This window comes from Mangifera indica, chromosome 7, assembly GCF_011075055.1.
Source record: "Mangifera indica cultivar Alphonso chromosome 7, CATAS_Mindica_2.1, whole genome shotgun sequence".
Lineage (NCBI taxonomy): Eukaryota > Viridiplantae > Streptophyta > Magnoliopsida > Sapindales > Anacardiaceae > Mangifera > Mangifera indica.
Window position 1 is genome coordinate 19,543,533 of NC_058143.1, and position 11,928 is coordinate 19,555,460.

The window sequence follows — 11,928 nt, forward strand, 5'->3', positions numbered from 1 at the left end:
AATTCTTATTCTTTATTTTTAAGAACTTTTTTTTTTACAAAGCTTTTTTAACACTTTCTCTAGTGGCTGCATTGCTAGCTTGAACAAGTAATATTTTTTAATTTAAACCGAACTCAAATTGTTTATTATTTTAAATTTGAATAAACTATAATCCATTTCTTATCAAATTGGCTAAGTAGTCATTTACCACCAAGGTCTCTCATACAAACATTTTACCACCTTGTTAACTTTAAAAGGTTAGTTTTATTTTAGGATTGAATTCAAATCAAATCAATCTTAAACATGATAAAACTCATTTTCAATTTATTTTTAAAAGTTCAATTTAATTTATATTTAACTCGTTTTATTGATTAGAAACTCTTATTTAATTTGGGTTTGTATAAACAAGTAAAATTTGGCTTTGACTCGTCAAATCTTTTTACTTGAATTTGGTTTACTTGTAGCTAATTTAACATAATTTAAATAATATATATATTTTAACTAAAGTTTAAACTCGTAATTAATTTTTTAAATATATTTTAATTCAAATTTAGATTTATATCAAATTTAAATAAAATTGCTTCAAATCTAACCCTAATTTAGGAGTTTCAATTAAGTTCTGGTGGTGAAATAGATTAATTGCCATACTATAGCCGTTTAAAATACCATAAAGGGTGCGTTTGGTTGAAAGTTTTTAAGATTACCTTGATAATCTATCTTTTATTCTCTTGTTTGGTTTGTCAGTAATAAAATATTACAGTAATTTTTTATTACCAATACTGACGTGACAGGTAATATAGGTGGTAATCTGATTACCACCTTTATCTTAGGTATTTAAAGATTACTAGGGTAATCTTGAGTTTATTATAGAAAAATTATTATTTATTAATTTTTTGAGATAAAAATAAATTTATTTTTAATTATTATGACAAATAATATAAAAAATATTTAAAAATAAATATATTTAAGGGCATTTAAGTAAAATAATTTACTAGTAATCTTTTAGTATCTTTAACCAAACACAATAATTATTTATTCCTATCAAATTTTATCAAATATAGTAATCATTTATACCCAGTAATTTTCTAAATAATCTATCTTCAAGATAATCTTTTTATTTTAGTAATCAAATATTACTTAAACCAAACGTCTCTTAAATATTTTTTAAAGTCTAATAACGATGTTTGCTAAAACACGCTCTTTACGGCGACGACCACGCGCGTCCTTGATGCACCATATCCTCAGATAAACTTCCAATAGAAAGCTGACAAGTCAGCTGGTGAGTGTAAGGCTCTGAGCCATGAACCGATGGCCACGCCGTGACCATAAACGGATTATTTGGATAATGTGGTGGACCCGAAAACAATCTACCCAGTAAAGCCAATCACCAGTCCGACAACTGAACATCGAAACCACGTGGCAAGCGTAGATGTCATGAAAAATGCCTGATTCCAAATCTAGGGCACATTGAGCTCGTGAGTATGTACGGCAAAAGTTAGGATTTGACTGCCCTCACGTGATTAGAACCTCCCATTTGGTACTTTGGTGACTTTTCGTTATCCAGTTTAACAATAATTAATAATTTCCAATAGCCCCCAATATTTGACATCTTTCATTTTTGTCCAATTGATGCTTCAATTCTTTCAACCATTGGGACTAAAAACGTTTTATTTTATTAAAATCATTTCCCGATATTTCTCCGTATATTCTTGGACGAACCATTTTCATGTTTGTTCCAATAAAAATGTTTTTGGAATCAAACCATAATTTAAAATGTAAAACATTTTTTTACTTTTCATCAACTCTATGGTATATAAGATCTAGGCCTAATTCAGTATCGATTATTTATTTTTATTCAGATCCTTATAAATTTAGGGTTTATGTAATCATTATTTGTTAAAAATTATTTACTAAGTAAACAAAAATTCATCATGAAGTATGAACTAAATACACCCTTCGAATTCTCAATTGACGAAGTTATTTGTCAACGATGTCGTTTTGAGTTTAATTTTCCAGTTTATTATTCTTTCTAAACGTTTGGAAAGCGTAAATAATACAATTGTGTGAACCTTATCTATGTAGAACGACACCGTATAAAGAAATTAAGCCAAAAATAATGCAACGCGTTAGTCATCATCCGACCATCCAACACGATGTATGGACGCTAGTACTTTTAATCAAATTCAGTTGGGTTTACGCTTCGATTCCGCGACAACGCTTTCAGCTTCTAGAATTAACTCCTCTGCTTCCAGTCCCTCTCAATCATACCCTGTTGGCCATTATATTTTCGCCATGCAATCATCAGGGAAAACCGAATCTCATCGTTATCGCGAAAGACGAACCTAAAAGTGCTCGCGCAACACCTGAAAACGGCCGAAGATAATACATCCGCCTTATCAGAAAGGTATAACACTGATAGGTTCTGTTGGATGATATGTTATTGGACTTATCAGTGATAAGACAATGAGAAACGAAGTAAGAGCTTGCAAGCAAAACGCATCTCCTCTTTATCTTTTTCTTTTATTGAGGCAGCTTTTCTCTCGTCTCTTTTTTCTGTTCTCGTTGAAAGTGCATAGCATGGAAATGCAAACCCTAGAAACTACAAGTTTTCCTACATAGAAACACCACAAACGCCGTCTTTTTAACTTTTCACCTCCTTCTCAGCTGAATCGAGTCAAATCAAAGCCCTGAATATCTGCCCGAAATAAGAGTTTTTAATTATCATTTAGCTGAATAGGTTCCCTTTTTGAGCTAAAAATGTCGTCTCTGAGCAGAGAATTGGTGTTTTTAATTCTCCAATTTCTTGAGGAGGAGAAATTCAAGGAGTCTGTGCACAGGTTAGCTCATAGATTTTTATTTTTGTTGGTGTTTTGGTTTTGGTTCTTTGTTTTATGTTTTGGTTTGATTGATTTTTTTCTTCGGTGGCGATTAATTAGGCTGGAGCAAGAGTCGGGGTTTTTCTTCAACATGAAGTACTTTGAAGAGAAAGCTTTAAGTGGAGAATGGGACGAAGTAGAGAAGTACCTCTCTGGATTTACTAAAGTTGATGATAATCGTTACTCCATGAAGATTTTCTTTGAGATCAGGAAGCAAAAGTATCTTGAAGCTCTTGATAGGTGCTTTATTAATTTATTTTTCTATATTTTATATTTTATTGTAAATGTTCGTTTTTGGTACTTGTGGTTTATTGTAGTTTCGAAAATTTGATCAGGCATGATAGAGCCAAGGCTGTTGAGATTTTAGTCAAGGATTTGAAAAATTTCTCTACATTCAATGAAGAGCTCTACAAGGAAATTACGCAGCTTTTAACTCTAGAGAACTTCCGGTAAATTCTGTTTTGTTTTAAAGTTACATTACTTATCCATATTTATGGAACTTGAGATATTTTTCAACTGATTCTCTATTTCCATTTAATGATTAGGATTCAAATTAAAAAGGAAAAGAAGTAAAACTTAACATTATTAACTCAGGAACTCTCCAAATAGAGCCTTGTGTTTTTGTCTAGTTTTAAACTTAAAAGAAAAAAATCTTGATCCATATGGGAGATATGTGCATACGAATGTATGCTGAGAAAAGAGAAAAGTCAAACAAAGTGTAGCTTTTGTTATTATAAGGCAGGGAATATATGGATTCACAATTGCTTCTGGATTTAGCAGTAGGATGTTTATTAAATGCAGGGAAAATGAGCAGTTATCTAAGTATGGTGATACAAAGTCAGCTCGAAGCATAATGCTGGTAGAGCTTAAAAAGCTGATAGAAGCTAATCCCTTGTTTCGGGACAAGCTTGGTTTCCCAACTCTGAAGGCATCACGCCTCCGAACTTTGATAAATCAAAGGTAAGTTTCCATGTTTTTATATTTCCACATTATTGAAATTCCATTTTGGTATTTTCTTTGTAAAATTTTGACATGTTTAAGTTTGTAATATCTACTGTGTGACCCAAACAAATGTAAACATGTTCCCCGAGTGTTAATATGTGGTATTTGTAGTTTGAATTGGCAACACCAGCTGTGTAAAAATCCTAGGCCCAATCCTGACATCAAAACACTATTCATGGACCACTCATGCTCACCTCCGAACGGGGCTCGTGCAGCTACTCCTGTCACTCTTCCAGTTGCTGCTGTTGCAAAGCCATCAACTTATGCTCCACTTGGAGCACATGTAGGAGTATGATCATATCCTCCGAACTGAATTTGAATTATCACTAATAGGAAGTCCTTCTTATAATATGAGATTGTGATATTTTCTTTTGGTCCTGTCAAACAGCCATTTCCACCAGCTGCAGCAGCTGCTAATGCAACTGCTTTAGCAGGCTGGATGGTCAATGCCAATCCCCCCTCAACTGTCCAATCATCGGTAGTGGCTGCATCATCATTGTATGTTCCATCAAATCAAGGTAAGATGGTTGATATGATTGGAAATTGAACTTTACTGGTTGTACAACGAAAATCCCCTTTTTTTTTCGCCTTCTTCCTAGGATCATCTGAAGAACATAATGTACTTCTGACTATTTGAGATTTTACCTTGGTGGTCCTGATATTGTACTTTCCTTTTTTACAGTTTCTGTTTTAAAGCATCCAAAAACAGCTCCAAATGTGCTGGGAATGATTGATTATCAAAGCAGTGATCATGAGCAACTAAAGAAACGATTGCGATCTTCACAGTCTGTTGATGAGGTATTCATGCAAAGTTTACATACTTTGTGTGCATCACAAAGCTTATGCATCTTGACTCTTTATTATTGTTCTGTGGATCCTTTACTATTAATTTCAATTTGATGTATTCAGGCCACGTATCCTGTTTCCACTCAACAAGCTTCATGGTCCCTTGAAGATCTACCAAGAACTGTAGCTTGTACCATGCATCAGGGTTCCAGTGTAACAAGCATGGATTTCCATCCTTCTCATCACTCATTACTTGCAGGTAAGTTGGATTTCAGCATTTTTGCACTGTTCCTTCCATAAACCATAGTTGATTGTAACTTCTTTATTTAGTTACCGTGCAACTTTACTTTCTAAACTGACTTGAATATATTTTTATGGATAGTTGGTTGTGGAGATGGTGAAATTACACTATGGGAAGTTGGCTTGCGTGAGAGGCTGGTTTCCAAGCCATTCAAAATATGGGAATTGTCAAATTGTTCTATGCTATTGCAGGTCTTGAATCACAATAGTTTAAGTTCTTAATTTCAAAATTTTGATCACTTGAGTCATACTTGACCTAAATTTATGTTTTTCTTTCCAAGTGCTGGTCTTTGTAATGGTTAGACTATTTTATTGGAAACAAATTAACTTCTAGATGCAACTTCCTCTCAAAAACAATAAACTTTGCCTGAACCATTAGGGCATCCAGGTGGATCCTATTGCAAGATAGGTGTGCATGAGTACTTGAAACTATGACAGCATTCTCTGCCGCATGCACTTGTACTATGATGACATTCTCTGCTACCATTACTGCATGTCAATGATGTTTTTATGAGCTCAATTGAGATGACTGGATTAATTTTGTTTGTTTGTTGTTTTTTCTGGTACAAAAAGTATACCTTCAAAAGTTAAATAAATACAGCTTGCACTCCCTTATCATGATTTTCTTCCAGGCTGCTATTGTAAAAGATTCATCAATATCTGTCAGCCGTGTAGCATGGAGTCCAGATGGAAATTTGATTGGTATGGGTAGCAATACATTTGTAACAGGAAATCATTGCATGCTGAATTTCTTTGCGTATGTCTTTGATTTCTTTAATTTAATTTTTGTTGTTGCAGGGGTTGCATTTACAAAACATCTGATCCACTTGTACACTTATCAATGGTCTAATGAATTAGGCCAGCATTTAGAGGCATGCTTTATTTTATTTTTTGCTACCTTTATAAAAATGCATTTTTTGTAACCATAAACTGATATTTGGCTTCCACTTTTTGGTAGATTGATGCTCATGTTGGTGGTGTAAATGACATAGCCTTTTCTCATCCTAACAAACAACTTTGTATAGTAACTTGTGGGGATGATAAGTTAATAAAGGTGAGGTTTAATTAAACCAGTCTGGATTTTATTTTATTTTATTTTCTCTTTCATTGTTTCTCCTTGTCATTTGAATTATTAAGTGATAATTACAGGTTTGGGATTTGTCTGGAAGAAAGCTTTTTCACTTTGAGGGCCATGAAGCGCCAGTTTATTCAGTTTGCCCCCACCAAAAGGAAAATATTCAAGTAAGACCACTTATATGAATTGGATTTTTTTATATCACTTGCAAGCTGATATGAGGATAAAAAATCAGTGAATCAAAAGAAATAATGATCATGAGCCTATTTATCCATCTTTTCCCTGAATTATGTTGGTTGAACAACTTGTGCTCCATTTAGAATTTCATAGGTTTAAAATGGCCCTTGTTTTCTATGCTTGTATTTATGCCACATTTATAAGTTGAGATTTTGTCAGCATTATAGTTATATTCAAGAGATATTGAGTGTGGTATGTGTTTGAATGAGCAGAGAATTTTATTCAAATGTGAAGCAATTTGTTGTGAAAGAGTTGGGCACTGATATTGTGGTTTTTGACTCACCTTTTCAGTTTATATTTTCAACTGCTGTTGATGGGAAAATTAAGGCTTGGCTGTATGATAATGTGGGCTCCAGGGTTGACTATGATGCTCCAGGGATGTGGTGTACTACTATGCTCTATAGTGCTGATGGTAGCAGGTAAGTGATAAGTAAGTCTTTAGATATGTTTGTGAATATGGTGAGACATATTTGAGATGTAATTATCCTTTCTCGGGTCGGATTTCAGATTGTTCTCCTGTGGAACAAGTAAAGATGGGGACTCATTCCTTGTTGAATGGAATGAAAGTGAAGGAGCTATAAAAAGGAGTTATATTGGTTTCAGAAAAAAATCTGCTGGTGTAGTGCAATTTGATACAACAAGAAATCGCTTTTTGGCTGCTGGTGAAGATAACCAGATAAAATTTTGGGATATGGACAACTCAAATATGGTCATAAGTACTGAGGCTGAGGGTGGACTTCCGGTGAGCATATTGACTTTTTTTTTAACTGTTTGCTTACTGGTTTTCTAGTTTTAATAGGCAGATGTTTCTTTCTTGCATGTATAATCTGATGTCATTTGTTGGGTTGCTCCAGAGTCTTCCCCGATTGAGATTCAACAGGGAAGGAAATCTGCTTGTAGTTACTACAGCTGACAATGGGCTCAAAATTCTTGCAAATGCTGATGGTCTGAGAGCCTTAAGAGCAATGGAAACACGTTCTTTTGAAGCATCCAAAGGAACCACTGAGATGAAGGTTGTTATATTCTATGTCCACCATGCCTAACCCTCTTTCTTCAATTTGAACTTGTTTGGATCTTGATTTCTTGTATTTTCATGGATCAGGTTTCTAGTTCTGCTGCAGTTACAGGCATCAGTCCAGTTATTAGTAAAGTGGAACACATAGACAGAAGCTCCCCTGCCAGGCCCACTCCTATTATTGTATGTGATACAAATGACATGAATATAATTTTGTCTTTTGGAAACTTGGTGTAAGATTAACTTTTCAGGCGATGGATTGTCCTGTAAACTTGAAGTATCAGTAATTTTGGTATTGCCTCTTGTTTGTAAGATTTAACTAGCAACATGACCTCATGCTTTTTTAAGTTGATTCAAATTTATTGAGCAATTTCTTTTTTACCACCATCTAATTCTGAAAAATATTCATTTTAGAATGCAGTTGAATCAATAGCTAGAGGTATAGAAAAGCCAAGAAATTTGGAGGATGTATCTGATAAAGCCAAGCCTTGGGAGCCGACTGAGATTGTCGATCCTGTTCAGTGTCGAGCAGTCACCATGCCAGAAGGCACTGATTCTGCTTGCAAGGTTTTGAGAACAACTTCTTCTTGATCCCTTTTTGGAAAAAAAAAAAAAGCATTAGATGCTATAATTGCACCTAAAATGGAAAATCTAATGATAAGTACATCATTCTTATGAAGGTTGCTCGACTTCTTTACACAAATTCTGGTGTTGGCATTCTGGCTTTAGGGTCCAATGGGGTTCAGAAGCTATGGAAATGGGGCCGCAGTGAACAGAATCCTGGTGGAAAGGTAATTGATCTACACTCACTGATGTATGTGTGCATCATAGACATGTCTTTTCAATTTATATCCAAAATCTAAAGTATATGTATGTAGTAAATCTACAATAGTTTTAGCAAATTTTTCTGACAGATATCTGACTTCTCTATTTTTGAAAGGCCACTGCCAGTGTTGTTCCACAACATTGGCAACCAAGCAATGGTCTTCTTATGACCAATGATGTCCCAGAGAATTTGGAAGAAGCAGTTCCATGCATAGCACTCTCAAAGAATGACTCATATGTCATGTCTGCCTGTGGTGGGAAAGTTTCATTGTTTAATTTGATGAACTTTAAGGTAATTTTAGCTATCCTTAGCAAATGCTTGCTTGCATGCAGAGAAGTGCCTTTGTACTGTTTTCATCATTGTAGACTGCATTCATGTGAACATAAATGTATTGTGGCTTTTGAAGCTATTGATTATGTAACTTGGGTACTTGTCTTGGTTTGTAGGTGATGACTACTTTCATGCCACCTCCACCAGCTTCAACCTTCCTGGTATTCCATCCTAAAGATAATAACATCATAGCTGTTGGAATGGAAGACTCAACCATCCAAATCTACAATGTCAGGGTGGATGAGGTAGATTATTTAATAGTCGTCTTATGTTATGTAATGGATTTTTGGTTGCTTGGTCAATAACCAATGTGAAATGCACTACTGCCACTAATAGGTCAAAACAATATTAAAGGGTCACCAGAAACACATCACTGGTTTGGCATTTTCCACCAGTCTTAATATCCTCATCTCCTCAGGGGCTGATGCTCAGGTATGTTGCATCCATGATATAAGTAATAATAAAAAGTTTGTTTGTTGCTGCACTTGCTCATAAACAGACACATTTTTAAGTTCTCATATGTATTCAATTTGTATAGTTTTGTTGACTGGATGATGGAACCAAATGATTTTTGGGTTCTGAAACCTGATTTAACCTGACCTTGAAAGTGAATCTGGCATTTCAAGAATTTGCTTATCCATTTATTAACATGATCTAATTCTATTTGAGGTCTGTCTGAAAACCAAATTGGGCTCAACAGTGTTGTGGACAGAAATTAATTGCCATGAGCTGGCTTTAACTTTTCAAATCTAATTTTTACTAAGTCAGAATTGCATCTAAACAACCCATGAACCATTAAATATTGTCTAATCCAACTTATTTGTTGTTATGATTGATTAGGTAATAATTTGACTGATAAATTTCCGTCTGTTCTTGAAGGCATACATGTAAGGTCGTTCAATCTTCCATCTCCCTCGCCATATCTCACCACATTTTCACCCAAAACAAACAATAATCAACAAATAAACAAAACAGAAAATACTTTATTCATTAAAAGGGGTATTTACATGGATAAACTGGATAGTTCGAGGAGTTAGTGCCTCCCATTTTTGGCCATTTGAGCCATAGGAGACCTAAGGCTGCCCACAACCTAAGGTTGCCCAAAATTCCTAATTCTTCTAACCCGCCCCCTTGATAATCCTAACTACCCTTTTTTGTAATAAAATCTAATCTATAAGATAAGTGTCCCCTTACCTAACAATGTGCAATATAATTGGAGTTGAATACAGTAATGTGGCCTATTATGTGCACCAATCATAATTATTAAATTTTCAGATGAGAGTGGGATACCACATATATGGTTTGGATTTGTACATCCACAATATATGTGCCATTTTCATTTGCTTAGTACTTGGTGGATGAAATGTGTAATGGTTCATATGCTGCATCTGATAAGCCTGCTTCTGAAGCTGTTGGTCTTTCTAATATATACTTTTTACAGATTATCTTTTGGAATACTGATACATGGGAAAAGAGGAAATCAGTTACAATTCAACTGCCTGCTGGTAAGGCGCCAGTTGGTGATACTAGAGTGCAATTTCACTCTGATCAAATTCATCTGTTGGTGTGCCATGAGACCCAGCTAGCTTTATATGATGCTGCAAAGATGGAATGCCTTACACAGGTGAGAAACCTAATTTTTTCACAAGTAAATTAAATTCACTTGCATGAAATTCCTAACATGTTTTTAATTGCAGTGGGTACCTCAAGACAAACTTTCTTCGCCCATTTCTTGTGCTGTATATTCCTGCAACAGCCAATTAATTTATGCTACTTTCACCGATGGTAACATTGGAGTATTTGATGCTGATAGCCTAAGGCTAAGATGTCGAATAGCCCCATCAGCATACATAGCCCAGGCATCATCAAATAGGTATGTACGTTGTTTACTTGCATGGTTTTTCCTTTACTACCGTCAACTAGTTGTTTCTTAGCTTTTATTACATTGCCATGCGATGTTGCATCCATTTCTTATGTATTGGCTATCTTTTGTTCCTTTGGATCTTTGTTAAGTATTGCATTTATGTTTCCCCATTACGATTTCAAAAACTGTTTCTATAAGAGAGTGAATGGTTCCTGTTATGGTGAAAAACATTCTCCTGTATTACGATCTAATTGACTGGTGACAATTTTGTTCAAATTCAAGAACTGGTTTTAATTTCTTTATATCATGCAACAGCCAAACTGTGTACCCATTAGTTGTCACAGCTCATCCCCAGGAGCCAAATCAATTGGGTGTTGGGCTGACTGATGGATCCATTAAAGTAATAGAACCTTCGGAAACTGAACGGAAGTGGGGAATTGCAGTGCCTGTTGAGAATGGAACAGAGAGCAGCAGGGCAGCTACATCATCTGCTACCAACAATCCCACTCAGGAGCAGCTCCAAAGATAAAACTGCATCTTTTTTATTTGTATATTTCATGTACCATACTAGGTTGGCTTTTCATAGATTTTTAATCAAGTGTGTGAGTCAAGGAAAAGAATTAGTTAGAGTGAGACAATTTCATGTATATTATACATTGGATTCACTGATTAATGTGATATCTTATTATTTCTTCAAGTATTCTATTTTGTATTTTTGTTGTATGCATTCTGTACTTGAAACCAAGAAGTGGAGATTTTGAACGACAGAACTTAATGCATTTTTTAATAAAATTTTATAACTTGAGTGATAAGGCTCTTTACTACTTGAAATTGAGACGAGAGTATGCTCCTTGGGGAATTAATCTCGGTATGAGAATATTTCTGTTTCTATTCTGTTATATTTGGACACCAGAACTGGATTTCAAACCAATTGAGAAAAAAACTCAAGTTGCTTTGCTCGATTTTGCAGGGATTGACAAGAAACCAGAAAATGGCAGCCCAGGGGCAGCTGAAGATGCTCAAGTCTTGGTTCCTGAATTTGTTTAATATTTCTTCTGCCCTGCTGGATTGTGGCATAGGTTGGGCAGGATTAAGATGTGTTGTCTGCCTGATAAGTTACTTCTATGGGAATCTGAAAGAGGTAATAAAATATAGGAGCAATCCTGTCTGGTAAAAGTTACTTTGAATTGGATATAAGACTGACATTTAACCCTACAAGACATATAGGGGAATTTCAGTTGTGTACTGTACCCTCCGTGAGTTGTGATAATCTCTTTAGGCTAAAAATGGTATTTGTTTGTTGAAACTTGAAAGTTGCCTGACTTTGTTGTGATTTGTGGTTAGACCATGTAATCACAATTTACATGAACCAAAAACTGAAATCTGCGCACAATTATGCTTGAACTGATAAAATCCCACATTGTCTTTTGGTTTTGTCTTCACCTTGGACCATCATTCCCGCATTGGGGTTCTTCATACTTCCATATTATGCACGGCATTGTTAATTTCTTCAGAGGTTAATTGAACATCTTAGCCATCCAAATCCATCCACAAATGGGTAGATCATGAAATAGGTTACACATAGATCATAACTTACAAAATAAGAAAATGCCTGATATAGCTGTCATCTATAAATTG

At 34.9% G+C, this 11,928-nt stretch overlaps 1 protein-coding gene across 2 annotated transcripts; it reads left to right on the forward strand.

The window, feature by feature from the left end:
* The first annotated feature begins 2,471 nt into the window (after positions 1 to 2,471).
* On the forward strand, positions 2,472 to 10,987 carry LOC123220518 (topless-related protein 2-like). Of its 2 annotated transcripts, XM_044642763.1 has the most exons (25): positions 2,474 to 2,816; positions 2,916 to 3,095; positions 3,191 to 3,304; positions 3,657 to 3,815; positions 3,969 to 4,146; positions 4,246 to 4,375; positions 4,540 to 4,655; positions 4,767 to 4,902; positions 5,026 to 5,135; positions 5,576 to 5,645; positions 5,742 to 5,815; positions 5,902 to 5,997; positions 6,093 to 6,185; positions 6,547 to 6,674; positions 6,763 to 6,997; positions 7,110 to 7,268; positions 7,358 to 7,453; positions 7,685 to 7,837; positions 7,951 to 8,061; positions 8,211 to 8,387; positions 8,543 to 8,671; positions 8,763 to 8,858; positions 9,868 to 10,050; positions 10,124 to 10,299; positions 10,606 to 10,987. In XM_044642763.1, exons 1-25 carry the CDS (start codon positions 2,737 to 2,739, stop codon positions 10,817 to 10,819), a joined length of 3,393 nt encoding a protein of 1,130 aa, XP_044498698.1. In that variant the 5' UTR covers positions 2,474 to 2,736; the 3' UTR covers positions 10,820 to 10,987. The 2 variants fall into 2 exon arrangements, with proteins under 2 accessions (XP_044498697.1, XP_044498698.1); XM_044642762.1 differs by having other exon boundaries at positions 2,472 to 2,816; positions 5,576 to 5,815.
* Positions 10,988 to 11,928: the final 941 nt, after the last annotated feature.

What these genes read in the sequence shown, in the direction of transcription:
- LOC123220518 (XM_044642762.1), top strand. Translation starts at nt 2,737, where the DNA reads ATGTCGTCTCTGAGCAGAGAATTGGTGTTTTTAATTCTCCAATTTCTT. An exon ending in CGAACTTTGATAAATCAAAG is followed by an intron (nt 3,816 to 3,968) that starts GTAAGTTTCCAT and finishes TGGTATTTGTAG; the next exon opens with TTTGAATTGGCAACACCAGC. An exon ending in AAGGAACCACTGAGATGAAG is followed by an intron (nt 7,269 to 7,357) that starts GTTGTTATATTC and finishes TTCATGGATCAG; the next exon opens with GTTTCTAGTTCTGCTGCAGT.